This window comes from Trichoderma virens (genome assembly GCF_000170995.1).
Source record: "Trichoderma virens Gv29-8 chromosome Unknown TRIVIscaffold_5, whole genome shotgun sequence".
Classification (NCBI taxonomy): domain Eukaryota; kingdom Fungi; phylum Ascomycota; class Sordariomycetes; order Hypocreales; family Hypocreaceae; genus Trichoderma; species Trichoderma virens.
In genome coordinates, this window is record NW_014013744.1 from 1,033,259 (window position 1) to 1,059,443 (window position 26,185).

The 26,185-nt window shown below is 47.1% G+C and overlaps 3 protein-coding genes across 3 annotated transcripts; 2 read left to right on the forward strand and 1 right to left on the reverse strand.

Moving 5' to 3' along the window:
- Positions 1-8,205: 8,205 nt before the first annotated feature.
- On the forward strand, positions 8,206-8,471 carry TRIVIDRAFT_220810 (uncharacterized protein; the record flags this gene model as incomplete). Its single annotated transcript, XM_014102292.1, has 2 exons — positions 8,206-8,288; positions 8,345-8,471. The coding sequence occupies 2 exons, from the start codon at positions 8,206-8,208 to the stop codon at positions 8,469-8,471; spliced, it is 210 nt and encodes a 69-aa protein (XP_013957767.1).
- A 5,556-nt stretch (positions 8,472-14,027) lies between these two features.
- TRIVIDRAFT_220811 (uncharacterized protein) lies at positions 14,028-14,363 on the forward strand (the record flags this gene model as incomplete). The annotated part of the gene is made up of 2 exons (XM_014102293.1): positions 14,028-14,170; positions 14,231-14,363. The coding sequence occupies 2 exons, from the start codon at positions 14,028-14,030 to the stop codon at positions 14,361-14,363; spliced, it is 276 nt and encodes a 91-aa protein (XP_013957768.1).
- Positions 14,364-22,095: 7,732 nt separating this feature from the next.
- TRIVIDRAFT_220812 (uncharacterized protein) lies at positions 22,096-22,474 on the reverse strand (the record flags this gene model as incomplete). The annotated part of the gene is made up of 2 exons (XM_014102294.1): positions 22,096-22,262; positions 22,330-22,474. The coding sequence occupies 2 exons, from the start codon at positions 22,472-22,474 to the stop codon at positions 22,096-22,098; spliced, it is 312 nt and encodes a 103-aa protein (XP_013957769.1).
- Positions 22,475-26,185: the final 3,711 nt, after the last annotated feature.

Below are 26,185 nucleotides of genomic sequence, written 5' to 3' on the forward strand. Positions count from 1 at the left end.
GACGTATGGGATCAAAGTCTAGAGTTATGATGTGGCAGCATAAGTTATTTGAATAGCATATACATAGGAGGATGCTTACCCAGCTATCGCTTCCATCAACGGGACCCCGATTCCATGGCTTCTCTTTAGTCAAGAATATTGCATCGTCGACGACACGCTTATCTCTGTCACCTCACTGCGTCCGATTTGCTCATATTTCTAACTCGGCGTCAGAGAATCTAGCGAATCGGGGGAATTTGAGAGTGTTTAGATCTTCCGGAACTTTAATACATGTAGAATCGCTGGTATCCTGCGTTGAACGCGATGATATCGCAATATTTTGGATTCGTGGGCCACGCGTGCCGGGTGGTAGATGAGCGCTAAACGCTAGGGCCCTTTCAGAAAGAGTTCGTGTCGCCATCTTGGAGGAGGGCCCTAAAGATATAGTTATATAGTGCGAGAATCTGTGTTGAGAGTCTCTACTACCACTTCGGTCTCTACTCCTGTGTGAAAGGCTTTGCGAGCAGGAGGTGAGTGCCTTATCCTGGAAGTGACATGCCGAAGACGGAGGAGAAGGGAGTGGTATGTAAACGCGTGTGGAGTTGTAAGGGAATGATCTGGAATTCAGGATCGCAAAGGCTGCCAAATTTGTGCGGAGGGAGCAAAACACAAAAGGGGCCGCCAAAGGAGACCGACAGAAGGTACGTGTAGGCTGATCGCAAAACGAAGCAAAAAAGAAAGTATGCCAAGTTGGAATTTTCCTATTGAAGAAGTCGCTGAGCTCCCATTCTAAATCAATGGATATGTTCTGCAAGTCTTGTTCAGATACAAGCATCGGAAGCAGTGTGTCTCCCTCGTACGGTATGGTTTCATCCTTTGTTTCCACGGGTTTCCACGGGTCTTCCTCTCAATGTGTTGAAGCCTTGTCAGTAGTCAAGTGGTGTGTGTCTCATCGCTTATAAGCAAAGTGTGTTTTTACAGGATGACCAACAACGCATTACCATCCCTGAGGGTCAAGAACGCCTCACCGGAGTACCAGGGCAGGCATAGTTTGTGAGAGTACGATTATTACCGTGAGCCGGCATATGTAGCCCAGCGACATGGTTGTGGTGGGTGGCATCTGGTGGGGAAAATGAATGAAAGGGACAAGCTCGCCAGGAGGATGGTAACACCTTGAAGCGCCAAGAAGGCATTGCCTTACTATTACGAACGTTGATTGGCAGAACTTAAATTGGAGATCCGCACCATTACTAAGATTGTCACTGCTTCGCGTCTATTGTTTTGACTTGGCCGCGATAGCGGCCGCTTCAGCAATACCAGAGTGTAGCACAACGAACTAGGCGCTGTATTGAGCCGGATTGATTTGCTAGGCCCGTAGGATTGATTGCCTGCATCTCTTCCGTAATGTTTTTTCTAATTGTTTGGGCGCAGCTATAAAATCCAAAGCTGTACCGCGCAGTTCCGGCGACGACTGAAGGCACTTATAAGCGCCTGAATCCAGCCTTTCTGGGACGCCCGCCGCTGTATTTTGCTTTACAAGAGTACTGGGTAAATTGACACGCATTCAGTCTTGACCAAGTGAATAAATCGTGGCGCAATTGATTCACGTGTATTTAGCCTACGAGGCTTTCTGGCATATGCTCGACTCCATCGACGACAAAACCCTGGCGAGGCTGACATTATTGTGATCATGTGGACTAGCAAGGCAACCGAAAAGGGGCCTTATAGAAGTGCAGATGTACGCGCACTGCCCAAGTCCTCTCCTGTCTCATTTTCCTCCAACCCTAGCAGCAGCTACAGGTATTCCTATTCTCTAGAGGGACCGAAAAAAAAGAGCATTAGCTATTCTTTGCGCTCTACTTAACTCAAGCAAACGAGCGGACAGAACATCAGTTGAACTTCTGGGGAAATTGTGATGGTAGAAGATACAGGAGGGTTTTCTTTTCTATCTTCAGGTGCCTCTCTTATTAATCCTCTCACCGGGATAAGCAGTCTCCCACAGCTTGTTGTTATTACTGCATTCTCGCCGCTCGTAAGGGCGAGCGCGAGCCTTCATGCATTTGTTTCGCACCCCCCAAGGCTGCAATTAAGTAAGTACCAAGTGGATCGAAGGATTCAGGTTGCACAGGGCCATGCATTAGCGGTGCCGGTTCCCATCTTGGTTATTTACCTGTAGGATAGGGACCGCAAAGGGAGAATTGGATCAGTGCTTTTTACATAGCCCAACTGCCTGTTAAATTCACGGTATTTTCTTATATGGACGGAGTAGTAGCCACCCCTAGATCCGACGTGTGGTAGCCATCCGTCTCCAAGCGTGCCGTTTCGTCCTTGCTTGTCTAGCCGCACAAGGCCTGCCACAGCTACATGCATATATATTCCCAAGTATCATATATTCTTTTAGTATGTTGTTGTTTCTTGGTATTCTCTAAACAGGCAATCACTCTTATACGTCATCGCGTCTCAATAGATTCATTCTGCAGCAGGCACGGACATATTGTGCACGGCAGCTCCGCGAGGCCAATCGCCATTCGAGCCCTAGTAAGCTGTAAGGGCAGTCATGGCAGGATAAATGCCCCAAGTAACTATCACTATGCTACCACCTGCAACCTTTATGAGGAGTATGAAGTCTAAACAGGAAGTCATGATTAAGATGACAGACATGCATGTATGTGGCGTTTGAAATCCTTAAGTTGGACTTATTTCGATGTAATGTATGGCTATCGCTATAACGCGGACGCAGTGTTAAATAAGTCGACTAGACAGAAGGCTGTAGCTGTAGCTGTCTGCCAACGCATACATGCATCTACATAACGCACAGAAAGAGGACCTCGTGACCGGCGAATAAAGCCTTGCAGCTTTATCTACGCAAGTTAAGCATGGGCTAGGCGTGTTTATTCTGGGTAAGATGTTAGAAAATTTTGAATGATGCGTTGAGTAGGGCATCTCTGTCGCGCTACTCACAACATCTCTCCCTTTGGCTGGGCGCTAAAGTGTGACCTGGATCGTTGGGTTAGCGTTGGACTGTCAAAAGAAAAAAGGGATCAGGAGAGATATGATAAAAGAGATGGAGATACTCGTACAATGGCGGCTGTGATGATGCCTGTTCTTCTGAGACAGGTCAAGCTACAATACCAAAGTCGGCTTTTACGAGCGGGCAAAGCACCCGAAACTTGCCAAGGCTATGTTGGAGCCTGTCTGCAGGTATGACATTTTATGAGATGTGATACTCGATCCCTACCATTGAATCTTGCTTCTCTGTTGTCACGATTCGTCTCTTAGTGCGGTGGATAGACGGCATGGCGGCTTGAATGGCCAGCGGATTTGATCATCGGAGCATGGAAAACCGATTGAGATAATCTCGCTACAGGCTGCACAAGTAAAAACAGCATAAGTCAACCGCTTCCGACATATTTTGGTGCATGTTAATTTTCAGATTAGCCCTCTCTTTATTGTTAGTGTCTTTTCTTGTCTTTGCCTTCTTTTTCTTCTTGCTTCTCTCGTTCTCCCCCTCTCTTCATCTCCCCGCCAAAACTCGTTGACTTAGCTCCAGCCTCTCCGAATGTCAGACAACGCAAATCTTTACCAGAGAGACGACCTCTTGGTAGCCCTTATTGTTTTAATACTCATATATCAAGAAGAGATGAACCAGTTTGTGAATCTATTCCAGTAATACTGTACCGTTCTTCAGTACTGACAGTGGGGAACATCACCTAGACTTTCACGAGACTTCCTACAATGTCTCGATGAGATAGCTCAACTAACGCATACGAGCCACGAACGGACGAGCATTGACATAGAAGACATGAACGGTGATCCCATGGAACTCGATTGAACGACCGAGAGGCATCTATCTTCGTCGTTGCGCGCGGCATCGCGGCCTTTCTCAACAAACTTAGACAAAACTGACCTTGGATTCGGTTATCTTCTGCCGGCACATACCTGGGTGGGAGGGAGACAAAAGGAAAAAAGGAACAAAACATAATATAGACGCAAAAAGCATGGGCCATGCGTGGCCCGCAAATCCCCTTCAATGTTTGTCGTTTTGTAACGGAGTGCTCGAAAGATCACCGCTATACATAGATGGTCTATTTTCAACGCAATAGTATTTTTATTTTCTGTTGGATATCCTCCTATTGTTAAAATACTAGAAAAATACTCCAGATCAGCACTGAGTTTACGATGGATAGCAATTTTGCGGTATTGTAATCTCCCGGATGACAAGAGAGGCTCGGCAGCTCGCATTAAGCCCTGATCCCTAGACACGCACCATTACAGGTAGGCCTTAGATTAACTTCCGGAGAATGAGAATCCAGAAGTGGATATCCAATGCCGATCCAATGGTAATGCAATTGCGACTGAGTATGTACCGATGCCCCTGTAGTTTGGTAATTCTCAACTTGCCAGGGTCCCGGCCACTTTCATCGCCCAGGACGAAATCCATTCGTACTTGGTACGCTCCTAGTCGAGAAAACAAGACTATTGGACACTGACATGTCTAAATATTACTCAATACGGTCACAAGCCCGAGCTGTAAGGGTCGTTAGATAGACCAGCTGGAAGCCAGGGGCTCACCTGCTGCCTAAGTAGCACGACTTCAGGGCTCCTCCGTGGCGTGTCTGGTAGGACGGGCCTAAATAGCGAACGAATTCGCTGGCTAAGGGCCCGACCCGTCCGGCATCTCAAGCTAACACTGAAAATCAGTTTATGCGGCTAGAAGAGCAGAAGGGTGGCTCTCTGATGAACCCTAGACGTATGCTAGTGGGCGGTATGCGAGTCGCTCTCAGCCGCAAGTTAGCCAGTATGTACTTCGCAGATCAATACTACCTCCAGTTGGACAGGGGATTCGTATACATTCTATGCCTTCAAGCTGCCGAGGCTCTCCATCTTGCTATATAGTCAGTACCTGTAAGCTGTGCTTCTGGAATATCCGCGGCTGAAAAACCATCAGGGGAGCTGGACAATTTGCTACATAGGGTTACACAGCGTCAGTCTTGAGCTGCAAGCCAATGGTTCAGCCGCCTCCTGCTAAGCTCGCCAATCCTAGTGTCACAAAGTGGCTGTAACTTAGCTTGATTTGGTGTTTACCTAGGTACCTCATTCGCCCGTCTACGAGATGCAGTGCAGATACGCACCTGTTGGTGCGCCTACGCACCTCTTTGTCATAGCTTCAATTGTACTATTAGCGGTTAACTACCCAGCAAGGGGGTCTACACTTCCTGTCCGTCTACGTGCCCCGTATGTGTTCATGCTCTCTCATTAATCACATCCAGTACGAAGGACTACATGGGCTCATATCGGTCTTCACCGCTACATAGTGCAATCTCCTACACGTCCGCTATTCAGCTGGTTTCATTAAACGAAATGGCAGACAGCAATCGAAGCAGCTGATATGACAGGTTGGCTGCCGTCTGATCATATACCCACCATCATGCATGCGGCTTCCATGGACGAAGAAGCAGCCCCTTGGTGCGCCACCAAGTTGGTACTTCGTCCCAGTATTGGACAGAAGGGGTGTATCTAACAGTATATTGGGCAATTACGGCCATTAGCATATGTGATAAGTTTATAAAGTGATAGGTCAGGGATAAATAAACAATAGGGGGGCGGATCTTGATCGGTTCAGATTGTAGGCCGCCCAATGTAAACAAAGCCATATACGGACTTAAAACACATGCGTTTAGTATGGACATACCAAGTCCGAACTGTAGGTACAGTCCAGAAATCAGCCACGTGGTGCAATTCGGTGAGTCATCATATGGCCCTCTAGCCACTTTAGTCCCATGCCTTTGCAGCGCATCTTTTCATGAACACGCCTCAATGTCCAGGTAATTGTCTGTCCTCGGGGTTTTAGCCTCTTGTACGGAGTACATATACGCGGTGGCGGCGTGGAAACAAGAGACAGCGGCACATGCCAGAGTAAGCTTTGAGCGGTCAGGGGTGACGGAGATTGCACCACGTTGCCCCGGAATGGGGTTAAGGAATCATAGTGCAAGTACCAAGCATCCGTAGGGATTGAATAGTCCGTTTCCCCATCTTAATCTTGTCATGTTCGGAGGTAATTTGGCTGGATACGCGGGCGGCACCGTACCCGTTGTGCGCGTTCGTCTTCTCAAGACTGAACAGATACATACGCAAGCAAGGCTGGGACAACTTCCTAGGCATATGTGTAAGTCAAATCATGTGTTTACTCGACAACCGACTGAAGTAAAGCACCTTATGGTCCGTAGTGTAGGTATGTGACTATATCCAACGCGCGCTTCTGAAGAAAGACACGACGTGGGGCAATACGGGCGAGCTACACCAGCATTTTGCGACTAGTGCCTTAGGACATGGCCGCTTCTTCCTCTCAAAAGTAGCCATCGGGAGTAGAAGCCGGCCGAAGCGACAAATCGAAGGGGCCGCAATCATGGAGGGACATTGATGGCCAGCCTGGCTTGGCGTGTTATGAGTGGAGTATAATGGAGCGGTCGGCTGCCCATGAGCGCCTGAGGCGATTGGATCCCCCCAGTTCAAGGGTGTGAGTCGTGGCCAGAACCTTTGTGACGGTGGCGAAGCGACCATGATTCCCGCTGGCCAAGGACATTCAAACAGTCAGGCTAGATCCAGAGAAGCAGAAGCAGATGGAAATGAAAAGTGTCTCTCAGAGGGTGGCCAAGATCCACTCGGTGAGGCAGCACAGAGTAAGCACACACATGCAATCCTCAAAATACGTATGGCTTAGAACCAGGAGGTGATGGATAACAGATAGTTGAGAGCATAGTAGCCGCAAAGCAGTTCATATTCAGTGCTGCATGCCAAGCCTCAAAACCATACGTGGCCTGGCGGGCGGATCGCAGCTGGCGGTGAGAACAGCACGCCTCTTTTATTACTTTAATTTTTATTTAGTGGAAGCTCTTTGTTTGGCATTCCCTCAGTCTTCCGTGAGGCTCTTGCTGGAGGCTAATAAGGAACAGCCAAAGAGACGCGATGAAGAAATAAACCCAGCCCCTTCGGTACAAGGGTGGAACCCCCTGGCTGCCGTTGGATTTGCTCTTGGGGTTTCTGGTCGGATGTGACTCCGTATTCCCCGCCATAGATTCAGGACGTGTACCCACAGATATCTCAGCACAGACTGGCTGTCTCCAGACCGCAACACCAAATGATTCGCTGCAATGGCCCTTCTCCAGATACTACTGCTGCAGGTGGATCATTAGAGCTCCACAGGGCAAATGGACAAAAAATTGGAGAGGCACTGCGGCAGGCTTTTTTTTTTTTTTTTTTGTTCGGCCACCTCCAGGTTCGCAGGCCAGGTCAGCGTCGATCATCCGTGATTACCCAACCTTGTCAACGAGAAAAGAACACTAAAGGACATGATCCGACCTCAGTGGCCTATCCGGTGACTCGATATGTCACGGTCACAGGAAGTACAGGCGGTGAAAAGGGCTTCCTTGGGTCTGATGACAAGAGTTTTGCAATGAATTGGGCTCCGTCTGCAGGCCGCTGTCATCCGCAGAGGAGGGAAGAAAGAAGAGGTCAAGGTAAATGTGAGGCGAAGATGAGAATGAAGAAGCGGTGGGTCGGTCGTATAGGCTGCACATGCAAGGGAGGGATACGCGCATGCGTTGTGATTGGCAAGGCGTGCCAACTTGTAAGCATCGCTGAGGAAGCGAGAAGGCGAAAACAAAGAAAAGCACATACGATCATCGATACATCAGCCTGATGACAGACAATCCCTGACAACTCGAAGCCCTGTCTTTTGACCGACCAAGGCCAAATTCTGCTTCCGCGCACAGTGACGTGTCCTGGCAGCATTCAAGTTGTAAGATTATCACACACCTAAGCAGGTAGCAGAAACGATCTCAACCATTCCAAACACCCCAGGGCTTCGTTGTTCCTTCTTTCGCCGTTGCTATTTTCTCTTCGCATATCCGCATGACTGCTTGAGCATACATCGCGCGGCTCTCTCAGCCCCAGTTGCCAGACTGTCCGGGGCAGCTGTGCAAACATGTAACTCTATCACTCTGATAGGCGGCGGTGTTCGAAGAGTAAACGGCACATTCGTTCGTTATTATATAAAGTGTCGATCCTCAGGACGTTCGATTCGAGATATCCAAGAGCTTGGAAACCAAAAGTCGGCATCCAGCAAAGTTGTCAGCAGTCGCAGCTATACACCTGTTAATAACCGAGCAAAAGCTTCAGCTGAAGATAAGCGAGCTTAAGCTGTAGGCTTGACATTAACACTTCAAAATGCCGCGCAACGCCCGTTATGCTACCGGCAGCATTCGCTATTTCTTGGACCGCATCTATAGAAAGTTGAATTTTCTCTGTTTGTTCGTGGAAGCGTTTCAAATTTGCCTTGCTGGCGATACTGACTGATGCATTTCAGGGTGTGTCAACAAATTGAACGACATGTTGCTCGTATCGCCAATCAGACGGATGAAGAGCGTGAACGCGGAATACGCCACGAGCCGAATCATGAGGACCTTGAAATGGGCGGTTTGGGCCCCAATTGACTGGTGCAACCAGCACTTGAGGCGCAACCACCGTCCGTTAGGTACTCTGGTGGTGGTTAATATGCTAGAGCTGAGCGGCACTGTTGTTGTTGATTGAGAGGAGTCAAGGGGGCATCTCTTGGTCAAAAAGGATAGGACGGAGGAAAAAGCATAGGACGATTGAAAAGAAAGGGGTTCAGAGAGGGGAGACTGGTGTTAGTTTTCTACAAACAGGTATCTACTAATGTTTTACCGCGATTGCTTGCACTGTCACTACCTCCCAAGGGGCATGTGCCTAGCTGAGATCCCAACAACCGGGTTCCTCCCCAACTGTTTACCTTATGTGTGGCGTGTAATTTCCGTTGCATGTACCGGGTACAAAGCACTCGAGCCTTGCTTCATGCGACACCCAGCGAAATGTCACCTTTCATCCGCCGACACTTCTGCCTACGTATACGTGGTTTTATTTTTGACATCTTAACTCGGGAAACATGGATGCTAGTAGCTGAACGCAATGACTTTCAGTCACTCTTATCTTGAAAAAATTCCGGGCCTGTGTTGGCCTGGTTCACTCCGCTGGGTGCACAGCGGTTTGAGACATGGCATTCATTGTTCAAGGTGCTTGTGCATGCAGGTACAGGTAGGCGCCTCGACGCCGAATCGGCTCTAAGGGATGTTATCGCCGTCCTACCTATTGCAAGCGCTAATGTCCGGACACCAGGTATTTCTCAATAAAGGCCTTGTTCGGCCTCAGTATCCGAGAATTTGCTGACGTGTGGCGGTTCTATTGTTGTTGGTTGCCTGCCCGTTGCCGAAACTTGAAACAGGTGGCTACAGAGTGGGCCCAAGCTGTTCTCCTGCTTTGGCATCTTTAACACTTGCAAGAATCTTTTATCGTTTTTCTCCATTGCTGTTTGACGCGGAATGCAGTTGTGTGCGCTTCGTACCGTGCCAGGCACAAGAGCGTTCTCGATATGAGCCCGAAATGCAGCTTTTCAAAGTGCCGGAATCAGACTGCGATGTTAATCAAACAAACGCCAATGGGGCTTAGCGGCTCGCGGTGATTCGTCGATGGAGCCCTCAGTGGCTTTTCAGTATACTCGTACACATACACGTACACGCACCTTCACCACTGCGACGCGCCTCATCCGCGTCTTTGATCATCCGTATCATAATACTGCTTTTATTCCATAGTCTTACAATTTGGCCTCGACTCTCTCTCTGATATTTTTATACGTCTATTTATTGATGGCAAGGCGAAAATCTGCGCCATTGGATTCGAGCGCTTGTCTGTTGGCGCGGATTACCTGATTCTAAGCGCTATGACTTCGTACAGTGCATAGAAATTCAATGCGAGGGGGCTTCATTGCTGCACAGTGTCAAAGTATCTCGCAATCCTTCTCTCACATTCCCATAACTTGCTTGATCTGATGCTTACTTATACGCGCTCAGGATACCTTTGGCATAACGGTGCCTCCTTTACCCTTCTTGATCGGTCGAGGCACGCGTGTCTTCAACGGAGCACGGCTATGCACGACAGTGGCCTTTGAGACAAGTCATACATATCCGAAGCTAGCTGCGAAGCGCATAATCTCGTCACAAATGGCATTGTGACTGATACCAGGATCCGTTGGCTCTTGCTTGACACGAATCTTGCTTCTTGATCGCCAACTGGGCCGCTCTGTGGGCTGCTGTATAAGCTTCTACTGGCCACAAGATATGTACCGTGCTATCGTTTACGGTCCACGGCACTTTTTGGGCTAGATTCGCGATGACAAGCATCTCAACGGCGACCCTACCAGCGCCGTGGATCAAGTGGGCTGGGCATGCTAGCATCGACGGCATCTAGCTGCGGCTAGATTACGCGCAGTTGGCGCAGGAACCCTAATTTGACCTCGTTGGGCCCCAGGGGAGTGAGGAGTGAGCTTTTTGCCACGATGCGATGCGATACCGAGGTTGAGCGGTGAGGGCGTCAGGGGTTCGGCCATGTGGTGTCCTTGTCTTGGACAGTCCGGTTGGACATGCATGGAACGGAGATATTTCGTGCTTGTTGGTGCTTGGCCATTGAACCTGATCAAGTACAGACTCAATATCCGAGAGCCGGCGATTTCCGGAGCACTCTGAGGAGCTCGTCTAGGGGTTAAAACGATTCCCTATTCCTCATGTGATTACTGAGGAAATCGCTATATATATATATATTGGTTGGATATTGCCTTCCATTAGAATCGCTGTCACATCTTTTTGATCGAGGCCTACCTACAGGTACCTAGGTTAGGCACTTGATTAATGAAACCTGTATAACTTATACCAACTAGGTATGCAAGTGCCTGCAACTGTGAGCATGAGGGTTTGTATATGTGGCATATGGAATTAAGTTCTACCGCTATCCGAAATGACAGCTCACATCTTTCCCGCCAGCAGAGAGCGGAATAGTGGTTTACACATCTGTGTAAACAGCCATCGTAGAGCGAGACTTTGTATTAATTTTACCCCTCCACACTTAGCCGTAGATAAACGGTGAGAGTGACACATTATTGTAATCCACTTTGCAAAGATTCTCCCTTGATAGCACGCTCCAGATGGAGATAACGGCAGAAGAGGAAACGGGCACTGGAGACGAACATAATAGGAGCGTACCTAGGTACATACATGTAAGCACAGGGTTCTTGACTAGGCGCTTAGTCAGTATAAGGTATTATGGGTTAATGCCTGCCTAGGTACATGTACCTGACCTGCGAGTACATGCACGCTGGCACCCGTAGGTTTTTGAAGGCACACAGGAGACAAGTATACATGTACCTAGGTAGGTATCAAGGGTTCATAAATGAGGTGATCTAGATGATACACAGTGAATAGATGACCCTCACTGATTGTCAGCATATTTTCGAGTCTGTATTTTCTGCGTAACTCGGAAGTGCTCGGCGTGCTTGGTGTGTACCTATTCTGTCCTCCTTCTCGCGAAGTTCGCGCCCCCTGAGAGACTGCATGTTGCTTTGACATGGATGGTGTACGTGAGCGCGGCGATGCTTGGATCACTCATATTACCATCTAGCTCAAATACAGTCAACCCAGAATTGATGGAATTGGGAGTATATTGGCGCTGGCCAATGTTAGGCCAGTGTTCGGCCAAGGCGATGCATTAGCGCACACATTTAGCGCAAGCTTCAATCGTTCGTAACAGCGACTTTGCATAAGCAATAAGCTAAAGCCTTCAATGGTAACAATTACGCCGTTGTCTGACATGCAAGTCATTGCTTTACGGATTACATGTATGGTCGAAATGTTATAAAGAGCGATAGAAGGGAGGTTATCCGATGGCATCAACAGACAGGCCACAGGCCAACTCGTTACACTCTTTATAACAACGCTCTTTTCAGCTATTGCTGCTTTATAGTCTATAGCCCTTCCTTTCCTTAAGCCTTCAAAATGTCAGCATCCATTACTCTCTATTTGACTGGAAACGATGTAGCTTGCCTTTTTGCCCAGGGGTCTGTTACTTTATTCTCGCGTCGTTGGGGAGCTGTTGGCATACGCTTGCCCCCGAGTGTTGTTACTATCTGTTCCAATAATCAAAGGGCCCAGGCTATTAGTACCTGTTTGGTTCAGGGAGATGAAACTACCACCTGGGCTCTGATCCAGCAAATGTTCGTAGACTTTGTCCCAATAGGATCCATCCAGCCTCTCTTTCGCTAATATCTGCCTAGACCCGGACCACGTCCCTAAGCATAACTCCTTAGAACACAACGGAAAATGCGACTTCAGTCCAGGTGAATCTGATGAATGAAGTCCAGGTAACTAGCCGGTTAGTTTGTGTAGAAAAAACGGGTGCGGTAACATATAGAAAGGGGGTAAAAATCACATTAAGAAAAGTGTGAGATTATTAGAGAACTCCATTTAAGCGCGGGTGGGTGAGAAATAATGCGAATACGTCGGGAAAAGCAGTATATTTTAGGGGAGACGCCAACGCTATCGCGTACCTTGTATAACAAATGGGTCTGGTGTTAAACCTTTTGATCCGATTGCTTGCACATATGTCAGGTTGTACTAAAACTCTGGATTACTAGATCCATTTAGCGTTAAGAAGTAAGCAAGGGACGGTCTCTGGCATTTATATACTTGCGAACCTTCAAAGATTTCATGTTTAATGTCATGGGCTCCGTTCTTCAATACTTATGCTGTTTCAGAGTACTAGCAGGGCCACTTTACGGGAATCAACCAACAAGAAGCAGCAGTAAGGCGGCAGTCTCATTGCTTCAATGTTTACTGCCAATTACAGCTTGGCGAAGATCAAGGACTAAGGACCACGAAAGGACAACTGGAAACCCGACGCTGCAAAGCACAGCGTTACCTACAGGTACCATGTATGTAGTGGAATGGCGGGGTATTGGCGGGGTATTGGCGGGGTAGAGGTACGTAGACAGGATTGAGAGAAGAGAGCGCAGTTAACACCTCAGGCCCGTGGGACCACCTGTTATACGTTGCTTCTCTTGCGGTCGCATATACAATAGGTGCGTGTGACTAAAAGCAATATAACAAGCTAGGGGCCTCTCGGTCTTATTCTTTTGTTAAACCCAACATTTCCGGTACCTTTTTTTGCTAATTATGTCATGCTACTCGTTTCCAGTAACAAGTGGGCAACTTTGACGTACGACTATGGTCCTTTGCGTGTCATACGTGTGTGTTGACTGAAATTGAACATGGGCAGTAGAAGCTAGCGGAAGGGCAGATGGCGAGTCTCCACCGACTTTTGTCAACCCATTCCATGGCAATAGGAGGGTTTAGAAGAACACGAGGGGGGCAGAGAGAAGGTCATGGAATCGAAAAGTCTCCAGAAGAAACTGGCAAACCAACAACCAGCAGAATTCCACCAATGGGAATCTATTCCGTACCTGCTCCAGGTTCAACACGAGCACGCATGGATTCGCGTTGTTATGTTATGTGGTACTCCGTAGAGGAGCAATGTTGATGGAGAGCATGTACTGAACTAAGGAATTAAGTTTATGCATGGACTAGCGCGAAAACACCGCCCATGCTTCACCGGGCAGCTGCATGGCATTGTTTTTTCAGATGTTCTCCGGCTTGTTGGACTTATAGTGACAAACCATGAAAACGCCGTAACAAGCGATCTCCTACCATAAAGAGGAATTCGAGGCTTATTCTACCTGGAGCTGTTTCTGTACATGTACTCACGCCGCTCAAGGGAACCAATCTCGTCATCACTGCTAGACCCCCGCCGTCTGCTAGTACAAGGACGCTAATGAAGGGTCGAGCCTACTGCAAGGGATTTGCCCTCCTGACGTTCAAGATATAACAAAACTCCAAACAGTTATGAACTTTCTAACGCGTGATTTCTAAAGTAACAGCTTGGTTATCTGCTCTTCACTCTTAAGTAATGCGGTATAAGCTCGCCCGGCTATAGGCCTATATAAAGACTAGAACGGTCCATCGAAAGATGAAGATATCCAGCAATTCCAAGATAAGTATTACTACCTAGTAACTATCAATTTTAGGTCATACTTTGAAACAATCACACATCTTCTCTTCAACTTTTTTTAAACAACCTTCCAAAAAAAAAAAATGTCTTTTCCGGGAGGAACAATTACCTTTGCTAAAGCTGAGGTCAAAATTTCCTTTCGAAACCTTATAATTCATGACCCCCTTGGGGAAGCATATAGATACTTTCCCAACTATGAGGAAATACATGTATTCAATCTGGATGAGTAAGTAGCTTGACATAATCTTTGAGTTTATATGGGATACTTTCTTTAACATATTACAAGATCCGAGGTGCACTACATAGAGCTTCTAGACTCTATGCATTGGATATTGAATATTACTCAACTCATGTGGGCACATTTGGAAAGCCAAGCAGCAGAACAGTATGCTGCAGAGATTTTTAACGACTTTGATTAGCCCCCGCAGGTCAGATGGATGTATTTATCTATGGCTTTGCCGCATATTAATGTTGCTTTTTTATGTATTGATATGTATAATTTGCTGGTCAAAAGAGGATAAAGAGTCGGGGTGCTGTTTTTTGGAACCTAGATTGCGCGATTCCTGCTCCAAAGCGCTGAGTTGGCTGACGCACCGAATTCTCGCTTAAACCGGCTAGATAAATATATAACACTCCCATCTTTTCTTTTGTTATCTGAGAATGGCGTGGATATCGCCAGCGATCCCTTACATTAGTGTCTGATTTAACTAGATGTAGGATGCCGGAGGTATATACTCGAGGTAATATATGTTAGATTTCCCAAGGCAACAAGCAAAGTTGTAATCCGAATGGTGGGGAGGTAGAGTACAGACCCTGCAGCTTCGCCAGCTGCTTTCTCTCTACACACTTGACGTATAATGTACTGTCGCATGTGAAATGCTCATGGATATGGTGTGTGTGGATAGATGCGAAGATGCATTAGCAGAGTTGCGAGAGATTTAGGATTTGTACAGAGCACTCATTGAACGCAAAGGTTCAATTTCAGCATCCTGCAAAAGGGAGCGAAATTTTGGAGGGTGGGGGAGGCTGGAAACCTTGGAAAAAAGTACCTGTAAACTGATCTGTAGGGCCAGTCGGTGTTATGTCAAGGGAGAAGAAAAAACGCCCAGTTCGAGTCAGCTGCAATGATTGATAGTGGTATTCCTGACAAGGAGTCCCAAAAAAATTATGTCATTCTGGCCCCCCCGCTGCTTGCTTGCTTCTGCGGCTCCTAATCTCATGTGACATGGGCTAAGAGGTATGTGTTATCCCTCACGAAATAAGGTGAACTTACACGACCAACAGCATAATACTAGGGCCGGACGCCTCAGCGGAAAAGCCGTAGGAAGAAGCAAGCCTTTGCAAGTCAGCACTTGTAGGTTATAACAAGAGAGGCTGAGATAGGTGGTGATATCGAAAGTGGAGAAAGAAACATAAAATATTGTAGCACAATGGAAACGCCGAGAACGTGTTTCTTTTGCAACATGGCTGCTATTGCCACTGCTTCTCAGCACATTTGGGTTCACTAGGTCATTTTGACTGGCCGCCCGATGCTCAATAATAAATGTGTCATAACGAAGCAGGCGATGAATCGAGCTAAATTTGATTCGTTAAGATTAAAAGGGTGGCAAACATCTGCCCTCCAATGTTTTCCCATTTCTCTAGGCAGCTCTCCAACCCAAAGGGTTACGCAGCAATTTCCCGTATCCTAGTGAAGCACTTGTTTGCATTTATTTAACATTTTTGGGGTTCCTAATTACGTATTGTATATTGAAGCATTAACAGAAGATCGGATAGATAGACATGCATGGTATCTTGGTCAAGTGAATGAATCGTGGCGCAATTGATCTATATGTACTCCGCCCACGGGGCACTGGCATACACCCGATGCCGTCAATAACCAAGAGCCGACGAGGCAGATAAGTAAGGCAGCAACAAAACAGGCATTCATGGTACAAAACAGAGGCAGCAAAAAGCGCATCATGTCAGCGCTACCACGCTTCAATTTTTCCAACCTGAGTAGTGCCTACACAATCAAGAACATGGGCAGTGCAAGTGCGAGAGCAGATAGCGACTGTCGGACTTTTACTTATTTGTATTTTTCTGTCTAGCTCAGCATTATTGAGTAAACAATTATCCTCCGGTCTATAGTTAATGGATCCACCGGCATACGAGACATGCTGTCATTGTTATACCTCTCATCTCCGATCAGGGCGGCCGCAGCCCCTTCGTGCATATACTTGACACTCCCCAGTTCAACAACATTAGCCAGCACACTGTCAAATGGATTGAAGAATTCGAGATAAAATCATGGTGTTATCCCCCCTAGTCATCTTCTCTAAGATTCATTTAGGTAGGTTGTGGGCAAAATTGGAACGGTGCTTCTACAGAGTATAACACCTTTCAGCATAAACGGCCATTGACAAACAGACGCTATCATTTCCACCACATCTTTCATAGCAAGCGCCACAAAATGTTCGTATTCGGATTATTTCCCGTATCACAGAGTCTGCCTTAATTCTTTGCTGGTGGTCCGCGGACTTCCCTCCGCACCTAGTACCCCTTCCTTATCCTTCTTGTCTGATGACACACACTCCCCACTTCCGTATGCTATGCTCCCAGTTGTTATTCCCTTATTTTTATTGAGATCCTGTAAACAGAGAATCACTCTCCTCAGTCACAGCGTCCCATTATGTCTGTTTCGATAGCAGGCGCGAATTAATTCTATCCTGGTAGGGACGTGGCATGGCTTCATGAGGGCATTAAGGAATGCCGAGCAGTGTGCAGAGCAGCATTTTTTGCCGTAACACGGATACAGAGTATTTGCAGTATTTCTTCCTTCGACTGTGCGTCAGGGGCCCCTTGATTAAGATAAGCTCATTTTGCGGCTGAAAAGAAAGCATAATCAAGGGGGTCGGAGTTAAAATCGCGGCCCCGGGAATGGCTGCCGGTTTGCATATGGCGACAGAGATGGCCATATCTACAACGCGGGACTCGCTTGTTACAAGCAGTCGAGGCATTGGTGACCAGCCCAAATCGGACCGGGGCCTATATGCAAAAAATGACCGTTCTAAAAAATGACAGGAGATGCCCTCATCACCATCGGGATTTTCCATAATCAAATATCCGATCTCCGGATAAGTACGTACATGTAGCATTTACTAGGCCAACCCTCATGCAGTGCTTCGCCCGCGGTACCAGGTAGTCTCTATCATCATTATATGTTGATAATTGAAAGGTATCAATCACACCCGTATCCATTCCCAACTTGGACTAAAACACCGCCTTCGGCCCCTCCGCCCCCAGTCCCGAATAGGAGTGCTCGGTTGAGACAACAAAGCTAATGCGCATCGTTTGTACGAATTACTGTACAAATGCTTCTTCGAAAAAGATGACTAGGACTGCTAGTTCAACGGGAGGAAAGGGTTCTGGCGGGCAATCTACTGTAGTTGCCGCTTCCCCAACGAACGGGGCGAGTTGAGAAGGGTGGAGTTCAAGCCTTGTGTTACTTCTTTAGTTCGCGACCCGTAAGCGACGCCTGACAATGCTTCGATAGTCTGCGGAGATCCACAATCTAGCCCCCCTTGCTGCTGCGAGGCTCACTCGATTAGCGGAGCCTCGCTAGTAGAATCGGGATTTGTTTGGTATTCTGCTAGGATATCATCCATCTTAAGGTGCTTAGAGGCGTAGCGCCGATTCAAGCTGGTACAGGTACACACACGAGCGAGTAGCAAACCCATACTCCGTAGATAGACGCTCAGGAGTAACTGCTACCAGAATGTGAAACGCCAAGTCCTCCAAAGTACGGATACCCCTGCATGTGCTCTGTAAGGAAAGATCCTTAACGTACCAAGCGGCGTTGTTACAAGCGCCCCGACCAGCCTATTTCGGTACCGTCAGAGCCAAAAGTCAGTATCAGCTCGTCTTGGTTTCCGCAACTGGCTGTATATGGTCCAGCCCGCTGTACATCAGCTACTCATATGATTTGATCAAATTCAGGATAGCCCGTGTCATCTGACAACTGCGCATCCATAAACAGGGCAACATTGCATCTCCCATTCAGAGTGATCCACCTCGTCTAGGCTGTACATGTACTCGTGATTGAGTGGCTAGGAGGATAATCAAGCTAAGAAGCGGTAAGAATTGGACGGAGATTAAGCACCAAAGCCGCCGAAGGATCTCAATGGCTTACTCGGTAGTCAACTACCCATACCTGTGTTATTTCCTGGTACTCGTACCTGCAGGCCTCCCTGCTCAGCCTGAATTTTAAGTCCAAAGCCTGGCCACGTGGCAATAGTCGGGGATGCTTGCTGGCCCACTGACGACCGAAACTTGGGCCGGCACGTCACCTGTAGAGCAGCCACCATGCCGTTGACCATTTATAGATGCACGCTATTCATTTGTAAGTAACTATTGTCTTGGGTGCTGCGCAACGTTGTGAAAACAAAAAGGTAATTGCACATGCTTAACTGGGAAAATGGTAGGCTGGTATATCCTAATCTTGATTTAGTCTAATACTTCTAGGACAGTCCGACGGCAAACGGGGCATATTAATGATACTTTTGAGAAAGTATTTTTGTAGATGTACGCGCAAACATGCCTGAGATAAACACCTATCTACAGGTCTAAGCGAGGCTTTTTCGACAATCCACTGAAGTAACGGAGTCCGCCCTCTGTAGCGTTTGCAATTATAACCCTGATCCAACATTAATAGGCGACATGCGTGTATTGTCTTTGGATACCACGATACACTCAACTGCCACACGCTTTAGTATTGGGAGACGTGTCGCGTGGCGCAATAAGAACGAATCATACAAATAATCCTCAGCTGCTGGGAGGCGCTCGTAGGTATCCCTCGTATGCTAGGGGGTGAACGCGTAATCTCTTCTGCCTCTCTCATGCCGCGTCTGTTACATTGTTTAGGGGAGCCCAGTAATGCGGGCTACGTGGCTTGGGTAAGAACGCCAACAAGTTTCCATAAATTGACAGGGCTGCCGGTTCGGTGTGAGTGGGTGTATGCGGGAACCGGCAGTCTCTTCTTAAAGGGGGTATTATAGGAACTTTCCGAAGCAGAGAGCCTTACGAAGGCCGACGAGCCCGGCGAAGCGAGTCGGCTGCAAATTTGAAAAGTCGACTGATGAACTCGTGACACTTTGGTGCCACACCAAATGAGTTTCCCCTGGGCGGTATCCCATGACTGTCTGAGGTGAATTGGCCCCCTTATTGAGGGTATGAATGGCACCCTGCTCCTTTTTTATGGCGAACCTGGATCCTTTTCCCCTATTCTTTGGCATTGAAATTGTTATGTTGAATTCTCAGAGAAACGGCTAGGAGCCAGTGGCTTCCCGTATGGTCTGGATGCCGAGTCGGTTGCCTAGACCCGCGTGTTCCGGACCGTATTTGTGCTAGGGCTCATGTTTAAGGGAGAAGGGCAAACGATGGCTGACTGAGATATCCACAAAACCCGCAATCCTGATGATCGAGACAAGGGAATCTAGAGTCTCTCGATAAAGCTGATCGTAGATTGCTTTCAAGATGACATTCCGCGCGGTTCCAATTGGACATCCACGGCAGTCACTTAGCCGGCCAAGGCTGATTTGGTCAGAATTCAGTGTGAGGCGACCAAGGTCGCCAAATCGGCCTGGTGGAGCCTAGGGTGAAAAAAAAATATATGCGGTTTTTCTTTCTCTTGTTCATTTTGTTTTGTTTTCTTCCTTTTGAGAGCCTCCTTGGCCCAAGAAATTAACATAAATCATTACGTGGGGCCATCATCACCGGCTTCAATCGTAGCCTCATCCCAATCATCAGCAAGTCGATCAACTGTGAAATCTACTCCGTACCAAGGATTGGAAAATGCTATGCGGACGCAGAAAAGCGGAGCTCCCAGCCCCTGTTTTCGGACAAGGGTTCCTGGTGCCTTGCTAGGATTATTCTCCCGGCTTGTGGATTCCGGTGCGGCCAAACTGAGCGGGTATGGATCCTCAAATGTTGTTTTGAACGATTTGCTAATGACTCTACACACATGTGCGTGAATATATACTCCATAATGTACCACGTGCACGAGGCTAGCTAAACTAATGCAAGGCTGGATTAAGTACCAAGATTACATGTATCATGTCAGTTGTCTTACCAACAACGTCCAAAGACTTTATGTCCGACTATAGCAGCTACATGTACGGAGTAGGGACAGGTAACTCGCTTCGCGGCATTAGCCCTTATAAGATTAGTAGATACCTACTAGTGCCTGTATTAGGCATAGATAAGTTAAATCATAAGGAGAAAAGAAAGCTAAGAGGCTCTATCCGACATCAGGAAACTACCCGGCGTCTTGATACTGCACAATCACATAGGGATTATACGGTGAAGGGCTTACATCCCCTTCCTGTTACTGAGGAAGCTACACAACTTTTCAGGTTCTTCGACGTTTATCCCCTCAAAGAACGAATAACAGCACACTGAGGCAATGTGAGGCGGCGACGACCCAGTTGGCAAACTGGGCGGAGAGAAGCAATGCAATGCAGGGATGTATGCATTCATGCTCGGTGATTGGGTGAATCGCTAGATACCTAGTAGTACGCATTAGTGACAGTGAAGATCCGACGAAGAGGATGTACAGACACGGAATTCAGTGCAGTACCGCGATTGACGGGGATTGATGTGGACAGCTGAAAAGAAAGAAAGAAAGAAAAAAGTATAAGAGCGCGAGCAAGGAAGATATCCGGAGGCATCAACAAACTGATCACTGGCGTACAACATGTCATACATCACTCTCCATTTGAATGAGAGCGATACGACTCGTCTTTTCACTCATGGCTCCATAACGATAACCTTGCCCTTGGATGCGCCGATTATTTGCCCCGCCCAGGGAGAAGTTGCTGTTTGTTCGATACAGCTAACAGAAACTCGCGATAATATAGTCTGTCTTTTGAACCAAAACCTGTCAGTAGTCTCTGTCTCAATGAGATCCATCCAAGACCACTTTCACTGATATATATCATTTAGTAGGTCTAGACCGCGCGCCCAAACCTGCGAAAGCCCTCCAAACACGACCGAGAATACAGCCTCAGTGCACATCGTTCCTATGGATTGGGCTCGCACAACTGGTCAATCAATTGACCACTTTCTCCAGCAACACCTGGATTCGTTGCTCTCATCTACTCAAAAAGATTAAAGAGTATGCAGCCGGCCTACAACATATAAGATACTACCACTAGATTGACAGCTTCTCCCTTATGCAGACTGGTTCATCATAAGCAGACGAGTAAAGATACATGGCCAGGATCAGATAAAAAAAACAAGCACAAGATATATGGAAAATCATGGGCATAGAGACTGGAGAATGATATGAACGCCTCGCCCCTAATGTATCATATAGGGGAAAAAAATTCAGAATTACGCCCACCATCCATTACTTGGCTGGAATGTCCTTATGCCGCTATAACACTATACCCAGTTACCTTAATATTAATGTTCATAGCCATGATCAATAATAAATAAACTCAATTTTGCCCATGTATTTACGGCGGGCTATTTATTATTATTATTATTATTATTATTATTATTATTATTATTATTATTATTATTACCGAAGAAAGATTTCATATGAACCAATTTCGATAAAAGACTCGACTATTATTTCGTAATACTGTCCACAAAATGTCTGCCTCCAAATAAATTTACGAATAAAACGTATGAGAGGGCAACATGAAGCAGTCGGAAGAAACTGAGAGAGATAGTGGCGTCTCTCAAATTACTTCCTATGTGCGAAACTGGGGCTTCGTATTCATTGTGAGTCCGTATCTTCTCCAATTTGTACCTCTATTTTCTTTCATGGATCGTATCGAAGGCTTGGCCGTAACTCCGAGTTAGATTGACCAGGGGGAGGGGGGGCTAGAGAACCGGCCATCGTCCATTCAGACACAGGCGCGTCAGTGATGGGAACTGGCACACTTTTTTTTTTTTTTTTTTCGGAGGAAGGGAACACCGCTAGAGATACCCTGCGACGATGAACTTCAGCGAAAGGCAGAATTATTATATTGATGTCGTTGCAGCTAATAGATGATATTGGTAGAGGTAGTAAGCGATATGCGATCTGGAGAGCGGCGGTAAGAAAGATTCGAAACTGTAATGCACACATCGACGCACATGTACGTTGGTGGGAATCTCAACATGCTAGAGACCAATTTCATGCATGATGTTTCGGCAAGATATATAACCACAACGTTCGAGGCGGAGAGCTAAAACGTGGCTGCCCAACGCCTGAGAAGAATTTTTCTTGGTCGAACAGTGAAAAACGTCCCGTTTAAGACCGTATGGCTGGAAGCATCCTTCTAACACAGCTTTGGCGGTCGAGTGTATCAGTTTAATTGCACGTGTTTGCAGCCATAAGTCTGGGGTGGTTCGTACCTTTTGAGCATTTGCGATTTCGAGATGGCACGTTGAAGGCGACCGAGACTTCCGCAATGGCACAGTCACCGGCGCGGCACTTCAGTCGAATGGAGGCAGAAGCTGGAGACATAATATCATTGAATAAGTCTTCTGAAAAGCCCATGTTTCGGAGAGCGTCCATCCAGTTATTGCCGTCACCTTCGGCATCTTGTGTTTGCGCTTTCACGCAAGTTGATCAATTGTTATGTTCAAGCCATGCTCATCACGCTATATTAAGCAATGTGATTCTTTCGTACGGCTCTCCCCCTTAACTGCACGATTTCTGCGCTCAGCATGCCATAGCCCTGTTATCAGCCCAAGTCTCAGGTGGACGTATGTCATCTCTCACAACCAAGGTGAAATTTTTATGACCAACAGCCCACCATCTCTGGTTTGGAAAACGCCTTGGCGGAGAAGCCGTGGGAGGAAATATTCTGTCGAGGCTGCAGAGGGTGACATCGTAAGTGGGGAATGACCAGAGACCTGCAGTATCATGTTGGAAGTCAGAGAGAATCTTTTCTTGTACTCCAAATACGGGCCTTGATTGGCAGGTATTGAAATGACAGGACCAAGCGTGCATATATTGCTGCTGCTTCTAAACAAATGTAGGTGTACTAGGCCATTTACAGCCCCCTCAAGGCTCAATATTGGAGCGTGCCGTATCGGGGCGGGCGCTGTATTGAGTTTTTCTGAATTTGTTGGGGTCAAAAGATTATGTCCCGCTTCGAGTTGTCTCCCGTTTCTGCCTGGGCACTGCACAGCCCAGTGTGCCAGGATTGCACGATGTCAGTAGATGGATATTGCGAAAGCTCGGATGTGTTTTGTATATCGTGAGAAACTGGAAAGAAGTGCCATTTTCGCGGCGCAATTATGTACGTCCCTATACATGTCTTCAGCCTAAGTATACATATATGCCATTGACGCCATCGAGTCTATCGAAGCAGACGATAAATCAGCAAAAGTGCTGCTAAAACGAGATGTTGCGGAATCGAACGTGCTGCGAAAAGATTTCACGAAAAATGTCACAATCTTACTCTCACCGAGCCCAAAAGCCCCAAATTCCTGAGTTGCAATGCTTCGATATTTTACGGGCCTTATGGGCGAGGCCCATAAATCCCGTAAAATTTCCCAGCTCATCCAACTTTATGTCTTCTCACATCACTAATGCATCAAATATGTAGCTGCTAATATCTGGCTTGCGACGATGATGCCGCCGTTTACGAGCAGCCAAAGCATTCGGAGACTAGACTGGACCCGTTTGCAAGAATGGAAAATACGAAAAGTGGCAGAAGATCTTCCCGCTGTCAAATTCTTCCTTTTTTACTTCCTCCCCCTTTTTCTGTGTCCGGTATCTCCCAGTGCGCCTGATAGACAGCATGGCACTATTGTGCAATCCTTGATTTTAATGTTCACTAATAGTGAATAGTAGTCTGTGCCCGTAGAGCGAGATTATGCTTGCATAAATTAAAATTATATAAAACAATCCCTCTCGACATCTCTTGCTAGTAATTTCCTGCATTTGCCGTCTCTTCACAGCTCTACTCTTGTCCTTCTTTCGCTAAGTCCCGTTCATACGTTTTGCGGAAGCTTGTCTACTTGGCCTTAGTCCCTCGGAATGCTAGACAACGCAAATTGTCATCAAGTGGACCACCTTTTAGTCGCCTTGATTGATGAAATACTATGTTATCTGGAAGAAATGACTCGGTTTGTGGACCCATTCAGTGTTACTCTACCCCTCCGACGTACTAGGTAATATTAACAAACATACATCCAGACTGTTACAGGAACTTCTACAACGCGTTGCTGATACATCCCACCCGACACATATAAGGCACGGGCGATGGGATTCTGATGAGGGAGACGTGAAAGGTGATCCTATGGAGCTTGATTGCACAACACCAAGGCGAAGCTGAACTTGCTTCGGCGACGAGATATCGAAGCTCAAGTTTCCGTTTATATCGCACAATCTTCTAATATTCCCCTTCCAGCGCAGTACTTGCAAGATAACTGCTGTACACTGATAGTCTATTTTAATTACAATGGGTATCTTCTTCCTCCAACCAAGCATTTGTTTATTTGTGGAGTCGTAATAAACACACTCTGGATCAATAGTGCCTTCTCGGACCACTAATCTCTGCCGTAGCATGGTAACTCCCGAATACCAAGGCAATGTCCAGGATCACAATGCCGGTCTCCATATAAGCATCTGTAGGGTCCGTACCCAGATCAACTCCCCAAAAAGCTCACCCATTAGTTTATATTGCCGTTCATGTAATTATCATTGCGTATCTGCGCCTCCGCTCGTTCATAATCAGCTTAAATGAGGATAAAGTACCTACTACGCATGTAGAACGAATTCCCAACTACATTGATTTAGGACGGGCAGCTACCGCTCCTATTGAAGATATCAAAATGAAAATGCGCTCATATGCGCCAAGTAAATACACTTCTATGATGAGGGCTGGCTCGAGTAGTTCGAGTAGGCCTGCTCAGCGTGCGGCCCAGTGGTGCTCGAAACGGCAAGCCTAGCAATTTGGTTTCCACGGTGACAGTCTTTATCAACCCTGAAATCATGCTTGTATTCCGCACTCCACGTTCAGAAGACGGACTTGGGCAACGCAGCGTTTCTGGCCACATGCAGGCCAACGGCAGAGAGTGGCCTCAAACCTCAGAATGGAGGGGGGCGTGTGTTTATTGTTGGGGACGATCCCAGCGTTGCGCGCTTTACTGAATCAGTATCTGTAGCTGGACGCCTTCCTTGAATTGGTTCGCGGCTCATAGCCTACTTCGCAGAGCCTCATATCCTAACACTCCTAGTATTACATAAGTCCGATGGATGAGTTGAGCTGGGATTAATTTGACATTAAGGGATGCTTACGAAATGGTGTGCTGACTACGATGTGCATGCGAATTACATGAGTCTGGAGTAATGGCCTAGGATTAGCACCAGAATATGAAACGCCAACTTTCTGAGACACTCCACACAATGGGATTCTGAAGACCAAATTGTCAATATCATTGCGTTCAGCTCATCGTGGCCTTCGCCGCTAGATGGTACCCTTTTCAGCTGGTTTGATTCAGCGGTGATTTTTGGTAGCAAGCTGACGGCAACCGTAGCATCGAAGATTGTTTAGAGCGAGTGTATTCTGGCCATTCACACGAGTTGGGTATATTGCATGTCTAAAGAAGAAATACAGGAACCAAACTGTTAAATGATTGTCTCATCTGCCTTGTTCATGTACTCGTTCGAGTATGGAATAGTCTTGAGACTGGAGGTGGAGAACCAAGCGCCAAAGCCTCGTTTGGGTCTGAGCGGTTCCTTTCCGTCTTCTTGTACTCCGTAGGCCTCTCGGCATCCAAAGTCAGCCCAGCGATTGGGCACGTGGATACATTTAGGGGCTGGGTCTGAGCAGCCCGCATATGACCAATCCATGTATGCCCCATCGCTGAATGAAATCATGCCATTCCTTTTTTATCATAGATACGGCCGGTTCATCCACTGTCAGAAGTTTCGGCTTATCAGTCTTGAGCTCGTATGGGGCTGGGAGGAAAGATTGACTAGCCCGAGAATGTAATATACCTGTAGTTTGGCACGGTTGCGGAGTGCCTGGCAGGGTGCGATAGCCAATATACTAATATTAATTAAGTAGTATCTGGGGCAGTCCGACGGCATACGCGATCGCGACGGCACGCGCCGTGTTTGTTATCTTTCCCGGAAGTTTAGTAGGCATACGCGCAATTACGACCAGCATAACAGGTATCTGTTCGCAAGGCCAACCGTCTATTATACAATTGATGTCCAGAGTATTAGATCTAATTATCTTTAGCGTTCGAG